At 35.2% G+C, this 23,835-nt stretch overlaps 2 protein-coding genes across 8 annotated transcripts; both read left to right on the top strand.

Moving 5' to 3' along the window:
- Positions 1 to 1,234: 1,234 nt before the first annotated feature.
- Positions 1,235 to 16,900, top strand: LOC135688300 (metastasis-associated protein MTA3). Of its 7 annotated transcripts, none has more exons than XM_065205135.2 (19): positions 1,235 to 1,413; positions 4,685 to 4,752; positions 5,193 to 5,286; positions 5,861 to 5,987; positions 6,541 to 6,604; positions 7,188 to 7,305; positions 7,854 to 7,965; positions 8,459 to 8,558; positions 9,364 to 9,481; positions 10,243 to 10,313; positions 10,471 to 10,545; positions 11,102 to 11,160; positions 11,282 to 11,388; positions 12,039 to 12,295; positions 13,192 to 13,405; positions 13,669 to 14,046; positions 14,509 to 14,607; positions 15,200 to 15,418; positions 15,958 to 16,900. In XM_065205135.2, the coding sequence occupies exons 1-19, from the start codon at positions 1,332 to 1,334 to the stop codon at positions 15,999 to 16,001; spliced, it is 2,406 nt and encodes an 801-aa protein (XP_065061207.1). In that variant the 5' UTR covers positions 1,235 to 1,331; the 3' UTR covers positions 16,002 to 16,900. The 7 variants fall into 7 exon arrangements, with proteins under 7 accessions (XP_065061207.1, XP_065061199.1, XP_065061191.1 ...); XM_065205127.2 differs by having other exon boundaries at positions 15,925 to 16,900; XM_065205119.2 differs by having other exon boundaries at positions 15,200 to 15,581; positions 15,925 to 16,064.
- Positions 16,901 to 18,750: 1,850 nt separating this feature from the next.
- On the top strand, positions 18,751 to 23,119 carry LOC135688333 (protein NDRG3). The gene is made up of 4 exons (XM_065205155.2): positions 18,751 to 19,434; positions 20,485 to 20,908; positions 21,776 to 21,853; positions 22,777 to 23,119. The coding sequence occupies exons 1-3, from the start codon at positions 18,874 to 18,876 to the stop codon at positions 21,847 to 21,849; spliced, it is 1,059 nt and encodes a 352-aa protein (XP_065061227.1). The 5' UTR covers positions 18,751 to 18,873; the 3' UTR covers positions 21,850 to 21,853; positions 22,777 to 23,119.
- Positions 23,120 to 23,835: the final 716 nt, after the last annotated feature.

Genomic DNA, 23,835 nt, shown 5'->3' with positions numbered 1-23,835 from the left:
TATCAAATTGTACATCTTAGGTTACCTATTTTATTCACAAAGAAAAAAGTCTGCAGATTGAAATATCATTTTAGGCAGGGAATTTATAACTTGTAGCATGTTCATTCAGCATTTCTACCCTCCGTGCTACTGCTTTTTCATGTTGGTAAATAATAGATATCACAAATTTTGATATCTGGTAAAAGATGATGTCATGATTGAAAAGCAATATATTTTTTATTTTATTTTTTACTCCAACATTGATAGATAAATGGAACTGCCTTTTCTCTATTTATGATTTATAGCAAATATGGTGAATTGTATTGCAATGACTGAATTTGTTCAGTTGCTTATCGAAAGGATTCGGCGTCCACACCATCTGCTTGAACAGTAGAAAATCATTGTAGCAAACACCTGTGTGATCAGAGCTTATGTCAGTTATACGAAGGTATCCGTTGTTTCTAGGTTACTTCTACGAGACTTTGGTTGTAAAGAAATCTTGGGACGATATTGTTTGTCCGTTGTCTAGATGTGTCCGTTACAAGGAGGTGTTATAATAGGCATTACATCATACTTTGATTTGAAGAAGAATAAAGATATTGGAATTATTTGATGACTTCATAAGCGAATAAATCTTTAAGCAAATGGATTCTTCATAGAGAAGGCGACTACTCCTTATATAGGAATGTCTTTATAGGAAATGCTGTCCTTAATATATTCTTCTACAATGTCATCAAAACCTGATCTTACCTGATACTAGAACATATAGCTTTTCTTTTATATATCGTTTATGATACAAATACTTCTCAGGCAAACTATTTGAAAAAATCAATTGAAATGGTTGAAGTATCCTTATGATGTTGCAATATGTTTGATAACTCCTTGAGACAGATTTTGCAACGTTTTTGAAACATTTCTAGCTAACCCAGCTTCTTATTCATTTCACGTCTTCAGCTAGAAAACTTTCATTATTACTTCGTTTCGGAACAATAACTGAACATTTGATACCTATATGATATTTGCTTTGAATAGAATTTGTCTTGAAGAAAATATGTTCACCTTCCTCTCCTAAAAAGCGATATCAGATCAACGAGACAGACAGTTGACCAACTGGCAAACTCTCTACAACCGTAAAAAACGTGTCATGTGTGCAGCCAAGAGTAGCAATTGCAATATTTACTATGGTTCAATTTTTAACCAGCTTCGAGGGGGGTTGATGACGTAGGTATAGACTGCATGACCGCAAATTTGATTGATGTAAATAATTGCAGCCTTCATTGTGTGACGGAGGAACGCCAAGGGTAAATGGCAAGAACAGTCTACAAATAATAGTCGTCATCGGCCGGTAAGAAATGTCAAGGTACAAAGCTGGGTATGAGTCTTCGGCTCCGGTGTCCAAGATGCTTCCTGCGTCTAACATTTATCGCGTTGGAGGTAAGAGCGTTTTTATTTTGCCGTTCAGATGTACGGCGGAGCCTTTGTCTCGATGCCGCCAGTTGGCAAGATTATGTTCGCCACGGCCACGATTTCTTTGTAGTAGATGTCTCCATAGTATATTACACATAGATTTGTTTTGAAGTCTTAACTAAGGTGCATTTCATGCGCTTACTTGTGTTGTTAATTGTACAGTAGGGTTCCATGTTCAGTTTCACATACCCGCTTCGATGCATTCCGCCGTAGGCCTAGGCTAGGCGGTTTGGCCGCCTTTGTTGTCGAATGTCGGTTTCGAGTAGACAATGTCCGTCCGGATTTTAACTTTAAAAGTTATTGACTGAACTGACTACAAACGCGGTACTATCTATACCCCACTTCTAAAATTGGTATTCACCCGTTATTAAATGATCATTAGACAATCTGTAAAACCTTCATCTGCTTGACCTGAACTAAAGTGCGTCGCCTTTCACCGCCGTCCGTGTTTGGTTCACCACTAGGCCATCTGCTATCTGTGATGCAACCTTGGGTAGCAAATCAATCATGATATACATTCTGTTCGTTCATAGTTCTGCTCTTTTCATTCTAGCAATCAAAAGAAAATTTCCTCAAGCAATGTTAATATCGTTCCTGGAATAATGCCCTCGTGGGTCACAAAAGTATTTGTGCCAATTGGGAAATAATATTTCATTAATAGTCATTATTCTGACTACCCAAATCCTGTTACTTGTTGAGATCTAGGATGAAATCAACCATAAATATGGAAATGAATATTTTATCTTTCTATTATTACTTTCATTTTCTATGATTTTTCTTTTGTTTCAAAAATCACTGGCACTTGAAAAACTCACCATGGATTTCATTTTTTTTAATTTACTGTTGAAAAGTCTGATGATATCAAATGATGCAGACAAACATCTTTTGCAAAGTAATAAAGTTATGAAATGTTGAAAGCAACATGACTTATAACCCAGACTGGAAACTTTGCTGTATGCATATGGATAACTTCTGTTTCAATCTAAAGTTCATGCATACAAAGGACAATTTCCCTGTCTAAAACAGAATTTTCTTAGCTTTTCTCTCAGAAACTAAAACATGCAACAGTAAATCTTGGTATTGTTTATTAACTATATGAACATATGGTCACGGTTTTTTCTAATCTAATATCAGTGTTTCACCTTTTTATTTCCCTTAAGAACCCTAACAATCAGTTTTTTTTGAAGCCATTAAAAGCCAGTTCCTTTGAAAATTTTGAGAAACAGGGCTAGAAAATGTTGATACATAGAAACTTGTAAAAAGAAAATATATCTTCAGTTATAAATCTAATTTAAGCACTTAAACTCTTAGTTGTTCGAGCTTGCTACTTGAAAGATTTGCTTTTTGCAGAGTATTTTAAAAAACTTCCTATTTAATTCCTTTCAGTTTTATGTGACCAGCCTGTTTTTGCTTTGAATTATAAAATTTTATCTATATATTAAAAAACTTCCTAAGGATGGTTGATCTGTATGTAGAGATATCTCTTTCAAAAAGTAGAAAAATTTTGCTGAAGTTTTTCAAATGCCAGCAACTTCAATATTTTTTTTTAATTTTTGTAGTGCTTATTGACTGCCTGAAATTTTAGTGTATGTTAAGGCTTTGTTTACTTTGATATTTAAAGCACTGCTTCTATTGATGTATATATATATTTCAGCCGTTTTTAGACCACAGCATGATTAATAATTTGCTTCTACTAGGTGAAGGCTTTTGAGGCAAACAATAGTTCATGCTCACCTCCACACTTCCCCTGCAACCTTAGATAATGAAAAATCACTCCCCTTGAATTCCATTGATTTGTCGTTTTGATATTCTCAGAATCTTGAAAACCTTGAAACTGTTAATTGGTTTAATTTCGTAAAGCCTGTGATCAGAGAAGGTTTTAATGAAAGAATTGCAGGGATGGAGTTCTCTACATAGTAATGAGAGGTTGCTTCAAATGCAAAAAATAGCATTGCGAAATTTTCCTGAAAAAGACAAGCAACTTTACAATGCTATGGAAAATATTTTGTTAGAAATCTTTCAAAATTTTTCCTCTGATTTTTTTTTGCATTAAATGTACATACAATTTAAATGTGCAAAATTATTGAATATTTTCTAAGACAAACCTGATGTTTTTCTTCAAGTGAGAAAAATGCACTCTTTATTGAATGACATTTCATGAACAAATAATTGTAAAATTGAACAAGGTCATAGTCTTTATGTACTAAAATTAAACTTTTGAATCATTTTGAAAATTTTCAGGACTTTTCTTGCAGGCATTTGTTGCCAGAGGTGTATGATTTGCATCACATTTTTCAAAGATGACATTTTTTCAAAAACAGAAATATGTTTTTGTCCTATTTAGAGTTCCAACGAAGTAATTTTTTCTGATCATGTTAAGCAAATGGTATCATTGCAAGAAATGTTTTAGCAAGTGTATAAAAGGATTTGAGAAATTATAGTGAGAGAAATTGTGTGCGAGAGAGGACATTGTGTATAAGTGGTCCTGGGTGTTAAAAAATGACTAGGTTGCTCAGTGGTTGAGTATTGATGACTGTGTCCTTTTATTTTGGTCATATCACTTTGTTCATGTTTTCTCTTACTGCAAAAACAATTTACTTAAAGACACATTGTTGTGCTGTTTATTGGTCTACCAAAACAATGGAATAGGTCTACTTGAAGACCTTGTAGACTAGTGAGCATCATCATGACAGTGTACCTTTAAGATAACAAAACACTAAGGGTATGGGATAAACAAATTCTCAACATGTGCACAGCAAATTTTTTCTTTCTAGTTGTTAAATTGAAACTTCAAGCAGGCTTGTTCTGCAGCAATTTTTACATTTGGTTTTAAGAAACCATTTGTTTAAGGAAAATTTCCCCTTTCTTTATTCTTCAAAACAGTTTACAGATATTGTCATGGCCTAAAATTTTAGAAAAGTTTAAAAAATTTGAAAGATGCTTTCAAGGGATAATATAATTTTTGTGTCCTAATAGCCAATTCTGATGAGTTGTTATCATTGTTTGTGCATTATGAGAGCACATCTTATTTTCATACTGAGATTCCCTGTTTTCCAGCTGGGATATTTTTGTGGCTAGTATATAATTTTGTTAGAAGGTATTTGTAAGATGCAGGGTATTTGTAAAATTGTTATTACCATCCCTGCTAGATCTCCATTTTCTGTTTAATATCATCTGGTTTTTTGTCAAGCAAAGCAGCTAGAGCTATATCTTTTTAAATTTCTTACTTGATTTTTAGATTATGTTTATGTGGAAACCCAGCCAAGTCATCCATATCAAATAAGAAGGATTGAAGAACTTACAAAGGTGATATTTTTATAATTTTCAATGTAGCAATGGATTCATTTTTTTATTCATTTTTTAGATGAACAATTTGCTTTTTCTACTTAAAAATAACTGTTAATTAGTTTGTTTGTGTACTTCATTTTTTGCCAAGTTGTGCATAAAAGAAAATCAAAATGCAGTCTAGAATTGAGATGTAGTTTCAGAGAGAAAGCATTGCTGAAGCTAACATAAAAAACTGAATGATGATGTTATTTTTATTGATTGCATTTTCACTTCTTCCGGGAGATGTTCAAATTCTTGGAAAGTTAGGCTACAAGAAAAATGTTTTAAAAAGTTCATACTGAAAGAAAATCAGTCATTCAGAAGCAATTGAAATCTTCTAGCTTTTAGTTTAAAGTTAATTGTGTTTAGATAATACCTTATAAAGCACAGAATGAATATTTGAGAATTTTTCTTGGTAGACTGCAAATGGACAGGTGGAAGCAAAAGTCTCATGTTTCTACAGAAGAAGGGATCTTTCAAATGCTCTTGTTAGTCAGGCTGATAAGCATGCAAGTACGTATATCCATTCCCAAAGTTCAAATGTGTATCAAGGTAGAAAAATTGTGTCTAATTTAAACACTGGCTAACAGTATAAACACTGGTTTCTGCTTCAGAAAGATGCAGTTTAGAAATCCAAACATTTTTAAATCGAATGCTGATATATATAAATATCAAAAAAATTATTCTGGAATTCTATCTGGGACATCAAAGCTTGAATTTAAAAATAGCAGTACTGATATAAAGAACAATTGAGTTATTTCTGGAACTGGAAGATAATTAATTCACATCAAAGTACTGGTTTTGTGGGAGGAAAAACACCTGAGATACTAGGATAGATACGGGCTTTAAGCGTTGGTATTGCAGTTGACCACAGAAGGAAGAACCGCTCCACTGAATCTTTGCAAGCCTAAATTATTGCAATTAAAAGTAGTTTGAAAGAATTAAATGAGTATAACAAATGGTAATTTTTGGTTGTCTTGTAGGCACTGATCTGGAATGAAAGACAAATGTATTCAGTAAAAGTATGTAACTACTAAAGTACTAAACTTAACACCTTTGTTACATATTGTTTTTGCCTTTTTAACAGTTACAGCTGAAGAAGATGAAGAAATTTATATTGGAGAAGACCAAACTGATGAGAAGTTGCATCAACTGAAGCACAGAGAAGTGTTTTTGTCAAGACAGCTAGAAATTATCAATGCTAATACCATTAGGTGGGTTATAATTCTATTAGATGTAGGCAATATTCGACCTCAATTTTATCTATATGATACTTATGTCATATCCTGTAATAGTAGAAACATGCATGTTTTTTATTGTTCCTTTGCTTGATACATCAGAAGTTTTTCAAGTCCCAATCCACAATTAAATTCTATTCAGTGACAGTGCTTGATATCATAGATCATAACTTTGTAATATATGTTAGTTAAACAAGTGTATGAATTGCTTTAATCACCCCTCACCCCTCTTTCAAGTAGCTGTTTTGATAAAAAGAATATATGAAGAACCTTCCCAATAGCGGTCACCTCTAAAACAACATCCACTGAGATTGGTCCTGGAAAGTGGCTGCTGCTAGAGGTTCCACTGTATAGGTTTTACTCTTGGTTGATAAAATAAAATACTATATTTGGTTGGTTTAATCAAGTGAGAAGCAAATCTCTTTTGTATTTGACAAAAGTTCTCAGAATAAACATGTCTACTAAACACAACTTTATTGATATGAAAGCAAACCTTTTTGTAATCTTCAGTCCTTCTATTTAATTTTAGGGGAAAGTGTTCTGTTACCTTATACAGTGAGATAGAAAAATTGTATGATTACCTCGAAAAGGAGGTAAATAAACATCACATCATTATCATTATTTCTTCACTATTTTTGTTCTTATTTTTTCATAACATGTCTCTAATTCCTTCTTTAATGAAAAGAAAAAAAGATGAGTTCTAATGTTTAATATTGGTTGTTGAGTACTGATTGTTGTTGACTTATATGGTAAGGGTTGCAAAAGGAAATCGCTTGAAATGTTGTCATTAAATAACCATTTCAATGAAGTCACTATATAACAAAGAAAATACCCAGCTTCAGTGACAATATTGATATGCCAAAGCCAGAGCTTCTGAAACATTTTTCCAGACAATTTAATACAGGAATATTGTTACTTGCAAAACATGTTGAAGATAGCAAAATGCAAGTCTAATTTTTTAAAGTTAATTTAATTATATAGTCTGCTGGTTGCTCCCAGTGGTAACAAGTTTATTTTGTTGACATCTGTTGCTATTAGGCAACATGTAGAGCTTTTGCACTGTTGTTCACTGTTTTTCATGATTTTTTGAAATTTGGATTAGTTGTTTATAAGCTTTCCATAGTTTTTGATCCATAGTTTCATAGCTCAGCAATTTTTTGTCTTCCTAATTCACAGGACTGGTTCTATTACCTTCTGGTTTATGATCCTCAGCAAAAAACTCTTCTAGCTGATAGAGGAGAGATAGGAATTGGGGATGAATATCAATGCGATGTTCCTGAATTACTGATGGATCGTGAGTAATAAGCTTTTTAGAGGTCAAGCCATTATCAAGGCTTAGATAGAGCTGTGCTAAAAATTGTGTGTTTATAAACACAATACCTTTTATTTATTTCTTGAAAACTCATCATAAAGATTGTGTGATGTACATTTTTAAAAGCACCAATAAGGGTCAATTTATTTTTCGGATACAGTGATGCCTCAGTGGTTAGGGTCGTGGATTACATATCTGCAGGGCAGAGTAAGAAAAATCGCTATGCGAAAGTAGCTAACTATGCAAAAATAGCTCGGCTAATATTTCACTTGGCATAGAGAGCTTCATTAGAGCTACTGTTTAATCGATAAGGTGATAAGTTGATCGGGTGATTCGTTGATTAGTTTGATTAGCTGCTACTTTGTCATAGCCTTTTTTGGATTTGTTGCCTTCAGTAAAAGTAAATCTTGTAGACGTGAGAAATGTTAATGTTTTGACTTAAAGACGAAAATCATGTACGTAGAAACAGCCAGCACAGCTTTTTAACGAATGTTTTATATCTGTTTTTAAGGATGATAATTTTCTTTCAGCAGCAAAAGATGATGGCAGGAAAACAGACTGTTCTGATTTAGAGACGCTGGTCTGGAACCCTGAAAATGGCTTGCATGATAAAAATATTGACAATTTTTTGGTTCTAGCAAGGTACAATATTTTCTTTAGCTTTTCAGCATCGAGTTTCAGCAGCAGTGCTTCATATCAGTAATTGTTGTTAATGTCATGTTTCATTGATTTAGACTGTTGTGATGTCTTATTTTGATAATAAAATCTTTGAGATATGGTTGCATGTCTTGTCTTTATAAATCATATTTTCTTAAGTCTTAATGCAATCATTGTGTTCCTGAAATTACAAAGCACGTCTTTTCACGCAAAGATAAAAGTGAGCACTTTAGTAAAATCGTAAAATCGAAACAGTGCTCTAATTTATACAAGTCACCGTCTTGTACTTTAATGGTTAATTTCTGTGTCAAGATCGCCGAGTTTCATTTCTGAGAATACCAAATAGAGCATTACTATCAATTGGATTTTACAGCTCTGTAGGCCCACTTCACCTTTGTCGTTTGAGTAGACTATTAAGTGAATTATAATAAGTATAAAAATAAGGTTTTGAAGATGGGATAACCTTTTTTATCTCCAGGTCCATCGGAACTTTTGCACGTGCATTAGATTGCGGAAGTGCAGTAAGGGAGCCAAGCTTGCATTTAAGTGCCGCGGCAGCATCAAGGGATATCACTCTGGTATGCCGATGTTGAAATTATTTTTGTCTCAAATGAGCTACTCAAAATTCATGCTATAGTTTTATTTCTCTTGCCACCTTACGTGGTTACAAAGCTTCAAGATTTTGGAATCAATGGCTGGAAACCTTGCAGCCAAAGCTACTATTTATTCTCAATAAATCTCGTTTACTACAATTTGATTCGAATCAAATTTATTAAGAAAATACAAGAATACGGGTTATTGACAAAACATCAGGATGGCTAGAAAAATGGAAACACGATGTATTATTACACTGGAAATCTTCTGAGTATTATAACTCTAGTGAGCTATAGGTGAACGGAAATCTTTTATCCAGCTACCCATCGAAAATTACCTTTATAGCCACGCGATTTGTAAGTAAAGAAATAACCACAATTTAGCAAAGATGCAAAACTAGGAAGCAACACCTACAACTTGATGTGATAATCGTCTTTAATGTTTAAAAAGATCAATTTATGCGCATTTAAGGCTTTTGGCAAGCAAGATATTATCTTGTAGGGTTTCCTAGACGATTCACTGTATATTTGCTAATAAAATATGTAAATACTCTCCTGTTTAAGAGGTATCACATAAAGAAAATCATTTCTCACGGCTTTATCATTTATATATAAGTTATTAGGTTTAGGATTTTGGAAAAATATATTTTGTTTAATAATTCGAAATGTGAAATGTGTCTAGATTACCATTGACAAAATTTTGTTGAGCCTTGTGTCTGTGTTTATCTGTTTGTTATTTTTGATACTTCCTACAAAGGCAACTAACAAATTATTCAATGTCCCTTTTTAGTTCCATGCTATGAATGTTCTTCACAAGAATGGTTATGATATGGGAAAAGCAGTATCAGGCTTTGTCTCAGACGAAGGTCCCGTTTTATGTAGAGATGAGATGGAAGAATGGTCTTCAGGTATGTTATATGAATGTCATGTCCACAATCTACTTAAATTGAACGTGCCTCTTCCTCCCTTCCAGCTTGAAAGGCACATCCACAAAGGAGTGTCGTAAAAGTATATTTTTGGACAAATAGATCTTCAACTGCAAGGTGATATAAGCTAAGAGAATTATAGTGAAAACGGGACTGCTTGATGAGATCTCTGCATTGCTAAGCCCTTGTGCTATTGTGTAGGTAGATCGGAGCTTTAGATTTGCAGATTCAATATTTAGATCCGTTTGTCCTCTACGGTAGATATAATTTAAATCCGTTTGTCCTCTAGGGTAGAGCTACTGATTAAGTCTAATGTGTTTATCAAAGATATCTTGCTTGCTAGATTCCTTTTAGTTTTGAACCAATCAATATTTTATTGAATAAAACAATGCCGTCACAAGGAAAGTTTTGATTCAAAAGTTTTTATTTTGTTATTGCGCTGCGAAGAACAAGACAGTTCTTAGTTGCTTCTCTGATTTCAAACTCAGGTAACAGCATGTGTTTTCAGTGATATTTTAATTTTATGTATTCAAAATTGTTTTTTTTCTCAAAAATTCGGGAAATATATCCTAGCATTATAGGTTTCACCAAATTTTACAATTAGTGCAAAAAGAACTTCATTATTTCTAGGAATACTCATTTCAAAGTAAAGAAAAGGCACCTAAAAGTAAAGAGAATGTTTTCAAAGGATTTTAAGTTTTATGTCATATTGTCATTAGTATATGTTTTCTTCTTTATTACAGGAGAGTCCAGCCTGTTTGAAGAGGCCGTGAAAAAGTTTGGGAAAGAATTCACGGATATTCAGCAGGAATATGTAAGTATTATAATTTACTGCCATTTACGAAGCTCCTGCAAATTTTCAAACACAGCTCATGACATTTTAGCAAGTAGGCATTTTAGCACGTAGGCACATCTATCAATATTGTTGTTTAAAGAACAAGACGGTTCTAATTTTTCACAATATGTTTTAGCTGCCGTGGAAGAAAATGGCGAGCCTTGTCGAATACTATTACATGTGGAAAACAACAGACAAATACGTGCAACAGGTAAACACCCTTATGGCACATGTCATTCAGTTGCTTCTGATTTACAGTTAACTTGCTCGCTATTTATTACAATGATGAAAAAGCTTTGAGTATTTGATCAAGTAGCGTTGAGTGCCTAGCAGGGTTTTTAATGATTTTTCTAATGCTTTTTTGTTTCTATATTAACGTTGTTTTGTTTTTTCAGCTCTTTAGTCCTGGACACACCTTAGTGTCAAACATGTTATTTCAGGCCTTAGTGTAGGGTGTAGCTTATCTTTGTTATTCGTTTCTCGTGGGTCATTGTCCCTGTTTTCTCCAGACTTTTTGCGGCAAAAAAATACTTCTAGAGACAATAGCCACTTGAATTTTAGTTATTGAATCCTGCCAAGTTTTTAATATTTATATTACGGCAATTTTGATACTTTGAAAACAAACTATCTGTTAAAGACTTTGACATGTTAGCCGAAAGGAAACAATGCTTTTTTCGTCGTTTATTCTTTTGACCAATTAACAGCTATTCCAAAGCCCCTCCTCTCTACATTATGCTAACATTAAACATAATTCTATTTTTCTTCAGAAACGCCTAAAGGCAGCTGAGGGCGACAGTAAGGTCACCCAAATATTTATTCCCAGCAGGTTCGTTCACGTTTTTTTCTTTTTCCTCGGCTTTTTTATTCAGGTGTTTCATTTTTAATGCGTAGAGAATGAATGAATCGAATTCCGGAGCTGACCTGATGTTTTTTTTATTTTGCAACAGTAACACTGCTGTAAATCTCACGTTGGCGGTTCAAGCAACGAGTCAATATCAAGTAACAGCTGGCGGAAATTTCGTCACTCCAAATTACATATGCGAAAGCTGTTTTGGTAAGATTGTTTCCTTCCACTTCCAAGTTGTAACAATGAAATGCCAAAATTGAAAACTGCTATGGACAAGATGCTTGTTTGTCAAGGCTTATATATCACATGCCTTCAGATGTTTTCTAATAGTTTAATATATGCAATAGTTTAATCCAAGTTGAGTAAGGCCAGATTTAAGGTTGAAAGGAGGGGGGGGGGGGGGAGGGTGAATGGTCATTTGATCCGACTTGGAAATGGCCTGGGAAGGTTAGAATAAGTCTTAAATTTTCCTTTAGCTACGATGAATTGGAATCGTGCGTAATCTTTTCTTAGTTATCAGTTGCAATTGAAAATTTTGCTTTTGCCTTTTCCATTGTCAGGGCTTCGGTGTTATGTCCAGTTACCGTTACCATTTACCATTTACCTGGTGACGTCACTGGGAGCTTCAGCTCTTTGGCAAGATCGTGAGCTCTTAAGAAACAGACCTTTAGCTCTGTTTTATTGCCATCCACTCCCCCTTTGGCTTATAGGTAATGGTTCCGAATGCGAATTGTTCCGAAAACCGTATTCAAGATTTTTTTCCAATGACGCCAACCGGCCAATATGTTACTATTCTTCCTCATATGAGCATTTTTCGATCATGATATACCGTATTTTAAAGTGTTTCTCAACTTTAGGGAAAGAGTCGGCCCTTTGGTATCCGTGGGGACCATCTACGTCGCAGTGTAAACTGTTTTTATGCAAAGAATGCTGGTTATATTGGAAGAAATATGGCGGACTTAAAAAGACAGCAAAGTCGACCAACCCATCACCTCTAGCAGAAGCGGTTTATAAGTGCAGAATTTGCAACAAGAAGTTCAATAGAGCTGAAAGGCTATCAAATCACATGGCCGCACACAAGGGCCTTAAGTGTACGTTTCCTGGTTGTGAAAAGGTAATGCTTTTCACTGATCCTTCTGGCTTTTCATTCTACAAGTCTGCGATCATGTAGATTTTTGTCTATTTAAACCTTTTTTGCATTTTTGTCATTAGCTAGTTTGGCATGATTGTTGAATTAGTGAGGTGTAAACTTGGGAAATTATGACTTCCAATTGTTGGTGTGAGTAAAGAGTTGCCAGCTCTCTTTAAATGCTATACCATTGCTCGAAAACAATGTGTCTTCACTTGCCTTAAAAGAGAAATTTAAAAAAATTCTTGAAAAGTATAAAGCCGTTGAATCCAATTTGTCCTTGTTTGTTGAACTTCCGAGTATAATTCTTTTGAGATGCTACTGTTAAATAAAAAACTAGAAATAAACCTTTGTAAGTGTTGATGAAGAATCTGATTGAATCATTATATTGCTTTAGATATAAGGTATCCTCAAACAGAGATGAACTCAGTTGCATAGTTCCCTTCTATTCCACGGCCCTTTCTGTTCCAGATATACTTAATTGGTCTGTCCTTTTCTATTTAAGCAGCAGAGTAATGATTCAAGCTGATTATACCAGTATTTCTTATTCTTGGTTTTTGCACTACCCCGAGAAAAGCCGCCATTCGTGTTTATTGGGCTTCCGTGTTAAATGAAATATAATAAAAGATAAGATATTGTTATTGTTACGTATTATTTTGTTAAAGACTCATTGCTAACAATGGGCCTTTGCGAGCGTGGCGACGAACCAAACAATGGCAGTAAACTGTCTTCAATGGCAGTAAATTGATTTCAGACTGTCTAAAAATGCATTATGGGATGCTTGCGTAGCGCAATGGCTCATTGTTAGCAATGAATCTTTAAATAATTGTGACATAATGAAACATGAAAATTATTTATCTGATCACTCGCTTGCTTTTCAGAGTTTCAGCTTGAAAGCGCATCTTAGCCGGCATCTTGCAATGCAACACAGCATGTTTAACGAAGCGAAGAAGCTGAAGGTGAAGACGCCCTTCGCAATGACCAGCACGGACTTCGCTAAAGTTTGCCGGTTCATCTGCCGCAGCCATACTCGCTGGCATCACTTTGCCAGAAATCCGACCGATTGCGTCAACCAGGCTGACGTTCGAGCAGAGTGTAAGAACAGCCAGTTTTTCTACTTACGAAATGCCTCTGCTTTGATTCGTCAATTGATTGTCAATGCCTGATTGAGTTGTACTGATTTAGTGAAACGTTTTTCTTCAATTAAATTACAAAATAATTTTATATAAATTATTATTGGATATTTTTCCTTGGATATTTTACCTTTTTGGTTAATACTTTCAATCTAAATTGAAATTTTCGTTCGTTCGTTTTTATCAGCCCTTCGAAATTGTCTTATAAGTGTCCCTATTTCATAGGTGGTAAAGTTCTTACGCCTGAACTCGCCAAAGATCTATTTGACAAGAAAACAGAAAAAAAGAAGCCACTCAAAAGGAAATCCTTAGACGACGTCATCCAAGTTATGAAGAAGATTCAGAAAACGACTGGCATTAATGTGCAACGACCGCACATTATTTCGAGCATGCAGCAAGCCAAAGACTCGAACCCAGGCTCGTCAGGCATGCGCAAGCTCATGTCGCCCACGAAGACGTCAGTCAGTATGTTTGGTCAAACGCAGACGTCGATGTCAGGCCATTTAAAAGGAAGGACTTTGAGAAGCCCACGCACAAACTCACCCGTCTCCACAGGCTATAAAAGACCGTTGGATGTTGCCCTTGAGCAGAATGGCATTGATGGTATTTAGCAGATAAATTATTCTTCAGTTTAAGTTTTAAATTCAACCGTACTGGAGTGTCTATAAGTTGCATTGTTTGGTCCAAAGTTTGGTCTCCATATTCAGGCTTGTGACGTTTACTTCTGTAAAGGTTGAAAAGGGGTACAAAATCTGGTAAGGTGACAAGAATTGGTTACTCGTTCCTGAAGTCATTCCAAAAAGAGATGAAATCACATAACCCCTTATCGTAAATAATTCAAACACTAATACCTGAATTACAAAAATTACAGGTCTTTGACAAGTAAAGTTACAAGCAAGTCTTTGATACCTACTCCAACACTGAAGATTTCAAAAGATAGGAAACAATGTAAATTAATTTCGTGCCAATTTTCCATCCTGAAGCAAGGGGTGTAGCTTTTAAGCAAATGTGAAGCAAGTTACTACTTTAGTTAGAAGTAACGCATATGTCTTTTGACTTGTTTAGATTCAGCACCGTCTTCGAAACGTCACAATACCGTCGGGTCACCGGTCAACAGAAATGGATTTGATTGCCATGTTTGTGGAAAGATCTTCCATAGTCAAGGTATATTCCTTTTGTACATTATTACCCTAGCTAGTGCTGTACCCATTAAAAAACTGACTGCTGGCACGTTTATTGCATAAGCATATCTGGGCAAAATAACTGCTGAGGTACCCTAAGTCCCTTCCAGCATCTGTCACGATGAGATATGTTTTTATCAAAGAGCACTGCTGTTTTTCGTAGTGTTATAAGCTTAATGTTGAATGTAAATTGTTGCAAAGGTAACTGTGAGTAAACTTAATTTCCATTTTTACCCGTCCTGTTCCTTTTGACTCGTCTCTTCCCACAGCAGCTCTTTGCCTACTGCCCTGCAGAGCACTGCAGTCAAGTTCTCCCTTAACCGTATTGTAGTCTCCATTTGGAACTTCTCCTTTGGTGGAATCAGAGGATTTACAAATATTTATCCACAGTTGCTAGTTCTCGAGGCTAGTTTTCTGTCTGCCCCCAATAACAGTGAATACCATAGAAATTCAGTCCGTTTCGTATCACGCGCTGTGTCTCTCACTTTACAAATTATTTCTATGCGGCAGATGTATTTGTGATTGGAGCCATTTCGTGGATGACTTTTGCTAATGAGATTTCTATTCTTCTTTAGTAAACTTGAGCCATCACGTCCAACTGCACGGAAAGGGCAGTACCCATTCTGTAATAAGCCAAGCAGCTGATGCAAATCGTTCCAACAGCAACTCGCCATACTACGATGGGAATTCGGGGACACCTACCCCAAACAGCCATCACAGTATCATACACCAGCCTGTCAACAAGACCCAAAAGGAGCCAATCACAAACGGAGCTCGTCAGCACGTACCCCAGGGTAAGGCACCCGGACCTCAAAAGGTTGGGCGTGGTTTTTCAACTATGACCCCACAAAAAAGGCCAACTGCCAGAAATGCTTCTGAATTTACTGGAAAGGAAGGTGATCCACATTACGTTGACCCTCCACAGGAATTCTTTTTCAAGTCCACTAAAGAAGCAAAGTATGAATCTTTTCATGCACACGTTTTCCTTGTTTATTTGTTCTATTTTTCTAAACATTGTAGCTTTCCTGTAGGTGTGGGCTTCTTCTTAGAGTGAAAAATTTTGTAAGGGTTGAGGGATGACCCAGTTGCGTGTGTAATACTCACTTCAAGTAGCATATTGGTGCGACTAATGCATAGCGAATAGATTAAGGAGACTTGTCTATTGAATAATTTTCTGTTATATTTTTTCTTTTATCTGGTTTTAGTTTAAAAAGCTAAAGTGAAGCGTTTTTCTTCGAGAGTGAAAGTGCAGCGTTCAGAAGCTCCCTTTGAAAATGAAGCTTGAAGTGTTTTTCCTTAGGTATTAGTTTATCATACTGCTATTTGACTACAGGAAGTCAAGACGCTCTTTGCCGCCCAGAGTGCAGAGAAAGATAGCCCGCAAGCCGTTTATTCAAATAAAATGTTCCCAAGAACTGAGAGACTCTATTATTTGCAAGAAGAATCAGAAAAAGGTTGGCAACGTTGAGACACCGATTGTCATTGACGATTAGTTGCTGGAGGGACAAGGTATTTTTTACGTTAACGAGGCAGTATGGTGACTGGCTGGAGCGCACACCCATCGTCATTCTTATCATTATTGCATCGAGGTTCGGCATCAAGTGTGTAGGCAGAGAGACGGACAATCGGAGTCCATGAAAAACTGACACGGCCCAACGAATGGCCATGAAGACAGTGTTAATTCTGCGACTATCAAGTACACAGTTTATCTTATCAACATCATTTCCGAAAATATTATAGATAGTTACAAGGTGACTAGTGAATCTAGCTTGTTCATGCGTTTTGAAGGAAGGGGCTTTCATATTGTTAAACTCGTTGTTTAGTTGTTGAGGTAATAAAAAAAATTTCTTATCCCTTTTGTCGTAATGGGATATTTTCAGCATACATAGCCTTTTATTGGTAGAGAGCTCGGTTTTGTAGGAAACTGGTATCTTGAATCGCATATATCTGCACCGCATATACTGAGCCCCAGGCTTCTAATCCTTTGTGACGTCATTTTTGAATATCATCAAATAATGGTTCGGGTTCACCACGCAAGATTTGAATAAGTAGCCCAATATTTACTCAGTAGAAATCAAGACAAAATACTAGTTTTAAAATCTTCATGGCGCCCAGAGACATTGAGCATGGTATGGGTATGAAAGTTCTGAGTTTTTAATGTAGACCTCCGATATGGACTTATCGATTTCATTAACAAGAATTGTTAAGCGTAGCTAAATACTTTCCAGATCTCCTTGTAATTTAAGTCACGTATCATTATATTGTTAAAAAGCAAAGCTTGTTATTTTTGTTTCAAGTCTCCTACGAAATTAGGAATCTGTTTTGATTTGGAATCTGTTTTGATTAATTAGCTTTATCAAAGGCCAATCTCATGCCTACCTCAATAACTCGTTCAGCACTTCCAAGAACTTATTTTAAAAACTACAAAGCTTACTTAACAAGCCATTTTGTAAGCCTTCCCCGGTGGTCCTTATTTTTCATAACCCCTCCCCCCCCACCGAGGGCAGTGACCGAGTTGTCCTTAAGCAAGGGACCAACAAGGTAAGTTTATCGATTGATAGGTAGTGCGTATAAACATTCCAGATCGATGAATCAGACGAACCATTATCAAGTTTTATATGAGGCATTTTAAGTATTGATCTGGTGAACCAAAAAAAGTAGCAAGGAAAAAGTATCAATTTGTGAAACCACAGCGAAATCTTTGAATTGTTAACATCAACGGTATTAATTTTTGTGTGTTACCAAGAGCATGTATAATTTCAAGCTAAGGTAGAAGATAGGGTTTCTGTGGTCGTTCTGGAGCAAAGACTAAGCTTTTACCGGCTTCTTGGCGATCTTCTTCTTCAACCTCCAGTAACTAACCACAGCTTGCCAAATTACTCATGATTGTCTTCAAAGCGCCACTTTCTGACCTACTGTATGATTGATATATTTATATGGGTAAAGAAGACGCAATTCTATGGGTTTGCCTGGAATTTTGTTAGGAATATCTGCGTCGAGAAGTTCATTTCAAGGGGTATATATATCTCAGCTGCCGTTTTGAGGGAATGAGCCGAGAAAAACACAAAATCGATAAAGTCAATACGATATAAATTATAGGTTAATATTTCGCCACGACACATAGGCCTTCTTTTAACTGGAGAAATATTAGCTTAAGATTTGACTAACGCTATTTTTAAAGCAACAGTCTTTCTGCTCAAACCCATGTTTAAACTTAGAGCTTCGACAGAGATTTAAGCAACTGTTATTTTTAATCGGTGTTGAAATCCCATTATAGTAGTGATAGAACACTTGACTGATCTTGACAAATTTGGCTTTTGAATTGATCTGTAAGTAAATTTTCTTATAAAAAACCGATTTAGATAAATGCCAATAATTGAGTCCAGAGGAAGGCATATGTACCCTTAAAATCAAGATTCCCAAGCTTTCCACTAGGCATTGTTGAAGAAAAGAGAATTCAAGAGAGAGATTAGAAATTAGAATTGTCCATGCGGTTAAAAATTCAGTGAAAGCCTTTTCATTGCGAATATCTTATGATGCTTTCGCAAATACCTTGTTTTTTTGAGAAAGGTATTACCTAGCCACCTGCGCATCAACGCTCGAATATAATGGAAGGACGATACCTAATTTAACAAGCAAATTAAGTCCTTTGGCGAGGGATCCTAGAAACCAGGATTGAAACCAAACATTTGAAGCTGCCGTTAGGCCTGTTTGCAAGAGCGGGCTAGCAGAAAATTTGTGTGATGGCTAGCAAAATGTGCAGTTAAATTAAGAAAATATTAAGGAAATTTTAGCACTACAATTCAATCAAAAATATTCCAAAAATTAGGACTTCAAGGTTCTATATGGCCAGGCCTCGAGCTAAGCTCCTTATAAAAAGCGTGTAATCTGCAAATTTCAAATCTGTCATTGACCAGATCTCATCCGATTTTTGATACATTTAACTGATGTTGCATATTTTGGAGACTTTTATGGTGTTCTTTTAGGTTATATGGTCAAACTTTAAAAATTCTTAAAATAATTTTTTTATGACGTCACACTTAAGAACTTATGCCACCGCGCCTTGTCCTATTTGAAAATTGCGTGGGCGCGAGGTCTCCTCAAAACATTTCCTGGTATCCCTGTTTCACCCGATTTCTTCCACGCTGATCGAGTAGAAGAGAACGCGAGTTGATGCAGGAAGCAACCAGAGTGGGAAAACAGGAGAAACTAGCCTGAAGACAACAAGCAAAAGTCAAATTTTATCATTATGGCTGACACTGATAAAAGCCAATTGATTGGCAGCCGTGAAGAGCGCGATGCTGTTGGAGAACGAGCGACTGAGTTGTGTCCATTGAAAATCGATCTTTCAGGACCTGGATTTCAAAACCTTACGGAAGAAAGCGTCCCTACCTCACATGGAAAAGTTCATGTTGCAATTCAGGGAGATCGTATTCATAAATCTACCATCATAACACTTCACGATATAGGCCTTGATTACATAACCTGCTTTCAGTCATTTTTCTGCTTCCACCAAGTTCAGCCTTTGCTCAAGCACTTTTGTGTCTTTCATGTAAATTTCCCAGGTCAAGAAGAGGACGCAGCCCCTTTCGACGAAAACTATGTTTACCCTACCATGGATCAAATGGCAGACGTGATTAAAGACATAATCGATTACTATAAAATCAACTGCTGCGTATGCCTTGGTGTTGGTGCTGGTGCAAATGTGTTTTTGAGGTTTGGTATGAAGTATCCCGACCCAGTCGAAGGCATCGTCCTGGTTAACGGGACTTGCAACGCCTCGACATGGACAGAATGGGGATACCAGAAGGTAAGGGTCCCGATTGGGTGTAATTTTGATTAACCGGACAAAATTCAACAGCTATCTAAGTAAATTAGGCTAAATGATGATCAGGAAAAAGTTCAGTAACGCAATGTCAGCAAAATTTGACCGAAAGTTAAACGACTGTTGTTTTGTAAGGTTATTCGCTTTATTGTCATTATAAAATTAGACCAAACAAGAAATGATTTTCTATCCTTCGTGAATATAATACAACCATAGTTCGTGCACGAAATCGTGCAGAAGAACACGTGGATACTTCATTTGCTGAATGTTTATCTTATTTGGATGAATTGTTTTAACACCTGGCAAAACAAACGACTTAACTATGAGCTTAGATAGCAAGACATGCTTGTTGTGCTTCCGAGGCTCAATGATAACATTGTTCTCATTTTTTCATCAAAGGTTCAATTGCAGCTCCCCTTTTAATTCTTGTATGAGTGTTTTGATTTTTTTGTCCTTCTTTTATTGGGAAAAAGATAAATTTAGCGTTTAATTGAGAATTCAAAAATAAATTTGCTCTAATGTTTATTTTTTGTTTTTATAGGCATAGAAGGTAAACACTAAACAAAAAACGTGTGAATAAAAGTGTAAAATCCAAAATAAAAAAAATGAGAAAAAGGAGATGATGTTTTTATAGGCATAGAAGGTAAAAACTAAGAAACCAGTGAATAAAAGTGTAAAATCAAAAATTGAAAAATGAGACAAAAGGAGATAAGGAGTGGTCACTACTACCTGGTTACAGCCTCAGAAGGGGGTGGCTGTGTGTGCCCCTTGTATGTTTTGGGCAGTTATCTTGAAAATGGGCAGAAAATGATAAAAAAGCTACTCATCAGCCAGAAACCCACAAGGGGCATAATATTTTTAACCTAGTATTTGATAAACCTTGCATTTGAAGGCAGTTTTTTAAGGTTTTAGGACAATGAAAAATCTTGATCTAATTCTTTCCAAAAGTACCTAATATTTAGAAGTTTAAGCTTTTTATTGCAGCAACTGTTTCATTCCTTTTCATTCCAGCATTTTGCCATTTTATTTCTTTAGTTATCATCCCATTACTTGAAAGGAAAGGGCATGACCAAATTTACAGAAGATTACTTGCTTTGGCACTATTTTGGAAAAACAGATGAGACACAGCATTCCGATTTGATGACAGTGGTCAGAGACCATCTTCATCGCATAAAGAACACCAGAAATTTGGCATTGCTCATTGATTCATTTGTGAAACGAAACAGTATCAATATACATCGACAGACAGGATCCCAAGCAAAGGCAGTTCACCCAAATGCTCTTTTGCTTTGTGGCAGTCATTCTCCCTTTCTTGATGAAACTGTAGATCTCAACTCAAGGCTAGACCCAAGAATTTCCACTTGGATGAAAATCTCAGATGCAACTGGAATGGTGTTAGATGAGAAGCCAACTGTTGTTGTCAATGCACTTATTTTGTTTTTGCAAGGACTTGGTCATGGTGAGTTTTTTAATCAGTCAGGAAGATCTATTAACAGATAATTTTATGTTTTGTGAGCATGGTTCAGTAGAATGAGTTAATTACATACAAATTGAACATATCTTAGACACCTTAAAAACCATTATAATAATTTTGTATATTCTAAGAAAACAGAAAAGCATTTATATATTCAGGGTGCTTGTGTTTCTTGAAATGTAAAATGTAATAGAGTTTTTTATTCACCAGCAGTTGTACAGTCAGCTGTTTAAATCAGTTTTTATAAACAAATACAGAATGGAGGCTAAGCAGCTTCTCTCAGACATCTTGCATATATTTGTAATTCCTGAGCAAACAAAGTGCACGACTTTGTGGTCCTGCTTGTAATACAATTTGATTTTGTTTCACAACTAATTTAAATTTACAAAATATCATTTTGAAAAAATTAAAAAAGTTTAAAAAGCAAAGATTCTGAAGATCATTTAATTAAATTGTTCCTGATTAGACTTATGTGTAAAATATACAACAAGCTCTTTTCCTTTGCATTTGATGATGGAAGTGACCTGTCAAGGTTTAATTTTTATTTTTCAGAGTTCCATATGCATTTTAAACTTGAATTTTCAGCAAGTATTTCCTTAGCACAAAAGTGCATAAATAGTTATTAAAGCTAAATCATAAACACTTGATAGATATGGCTTTACAATCATCTTGTGTGGTGTTTTTCTATTTTAATTTCAAGCTGAATATGAATAAGTGTGCTTGCCGTTTTCATCTTTCATTGAATAGTTTGTGATGTTAATAATCTTATCTATGATTGAATATTAAATGATATCAGAACAAATTATTCTTAATACAAACTAAGCTATATTGAAATTGAAATTTGAATTACAGGTGCAAATTTGAGGCCTCCATCTTTGTCTATTGGAAGTGAACCAGATACTGATGTCTCAAGCACTCTATCATAAGAGGGTATATATTGTTTGAATAATCAGTTTGAAGTTACATTTTTACTTTATTGTTCTTTTTATTTGTGTTCTTCTTGCTTACTGATATTAAACATTTCATTTCATTGCAAGATTCTTAAATTTTCCTTTCATTGGTTTTTTTAATAGTCTTGGATAGTAGAACAGAACCTTAGTTGCAGCCTTAAAGTGAATGATCTGGGTAACAAAGGGGGTTCTCCAACCTTTTCCTGTTGTGGTGAAAACAGATGCGATCATTATCCTAAAATGTCTGTTTTTCAATTTAATGTAAGCTTCTCTTTGATCAGTTTTCACCAGATCATAACCTTGTCTGAATTGAAGTGGACTGCTTACTATTTTTAGCATTGACCTTCTAGCTCAGGCCATTTGTTTTAGAAAGTCCTTAGTAACATTACCTTTCCATTATCATTTGAATTTATTTAGTTGTCTTATATGTTTTACCAATTGCATTATGTTTTCCCCTCAAATCACTTTACATGTTTAAAAATATAAATAGTAAAAAACCTTGGGGCAAGATTTTTCCACTCTAAAGTCAAAACTATAGGCCCTTGTCTTAAACAGGGAAGGAGCCTGGGGTTGTTCTATGCCGTCACCACCCAAGTAATATGCCACACACATATCTGCTGCCAGAAGATTATGTGCTTATCTGGCTCTTAGAAATTGCTAGCTAGTTTTTACTGATTCAAGTGGCAAGGGGGGTCCATCCTATTAAGGAATATTGTGGTGCAACATTCCTCCCTTCAGCTTCTATGTAACAAATTTTGGATAAAATGTTGCTTTTGATAAGCTTGTTATTGTTAAAAGGTCACTTTTTCTCTTTGTCTTTTAAATTGCCGATAATATCTTGTTTCTTTACTTGTTACTGATATTATCTGATATTGATAGTTTCTTTTCTTGCCATTTTGATAGCATTGCTGAGACAGTGTCAACAGAAGTCAACTCAAGAGGAAGACAGTGAATAATGCACTTTCACTATGAGATTGCACAAGAAACAATTAATCAATAAATTATTTGCTGCTCCAATGTACATATGATTGGATATTTAATTATGAATATTTAACACTTGCACAACAAAATAGATTTTAGCTGTTGCTGAAATAATTTGATAAAAAACTATGCTGTCAACCAAAAATGTTAAGGCTATTATTGTATGTCGCTGTTTAAGTTGCTGAACACTTTAGGTATTTATTTTCAAAACACGTAAATACTGTCAGAATATGAGTGATATGTTTTTTGGATGGTGTGCTGATAATTTTGTGATTTCTCTGTTGCCCCTATTTGATATTTTTGTGATCTATATTGATTTTCTGTTTGAAGAAGCTGTTGTTCCAATGTTTGAAGGTAGCTAATGTTTGAAGAGGCTGTTGTTCCAGGCACCGCGGGGCGTTGAGAAAAGTAGGGGGTCTAAAAAAGTGGGGGGTCTACAAAAGTGGGGGGAGCTAAAACTGTTGAAAGAGAGGCTTTACTGGTAGTTGATTACTTAATATTTGGCATTGTTTGCAAAAAGTGGCTAAAGCCCAGCTCCCCTACTCTTTGGTGCCTGTGTTCTCTTCCTGTGCTTATCTAGGAAAGAATGCTAATCATTTTTCATATGCAGTAACAAATTGCGAAGAACTTCCGTTTCATAAGTCATTAGTTTGTTTCATTTTAATTTAAATTCTTATCTCATTATAAAATGCAAGATGGTTCACTCAAATATGGCTGGCCGTTTGTAACAATGTTCAAACATGCACTGTTTATATTCAATCAAGTCTGTTGCATTCCCAACCCCATCTTTTGGCTCCAATTTACAAATTTCTGCAGATGATTTGCTTCATTTTCAATGCAATACATCAAGTTTATATTCAATTAGTTTTATTTTATATTTAATTTCTAACATTTTATTAAATCCTTGAAATTTTTATATAATCTTAATTGCTATTCAATCCTCAAATTTTATATTTTATCCTCAAATTTTATATTTAATCT

This window comes from Rhopilema esculentum, chromosome 10, assembly GCF_057945365.1.
Source record: "Rhopilema esculentum isolate cy_ngs chromosome 10, ASM5794536v1, whole genome shotgun sequence".
Classification (NCBI taxonomy): Eukaryota; Metazoa; Cnidaria; class Scyphozoa; order Rhizostomeae; family Rhizostomatidae; genus Rhopilema; species Rhopilema esculentum.
Note: the sequence above shows the minus strand (reverse complement) of the source record. Positions and strands in the feature narration are given on the sequence as shown.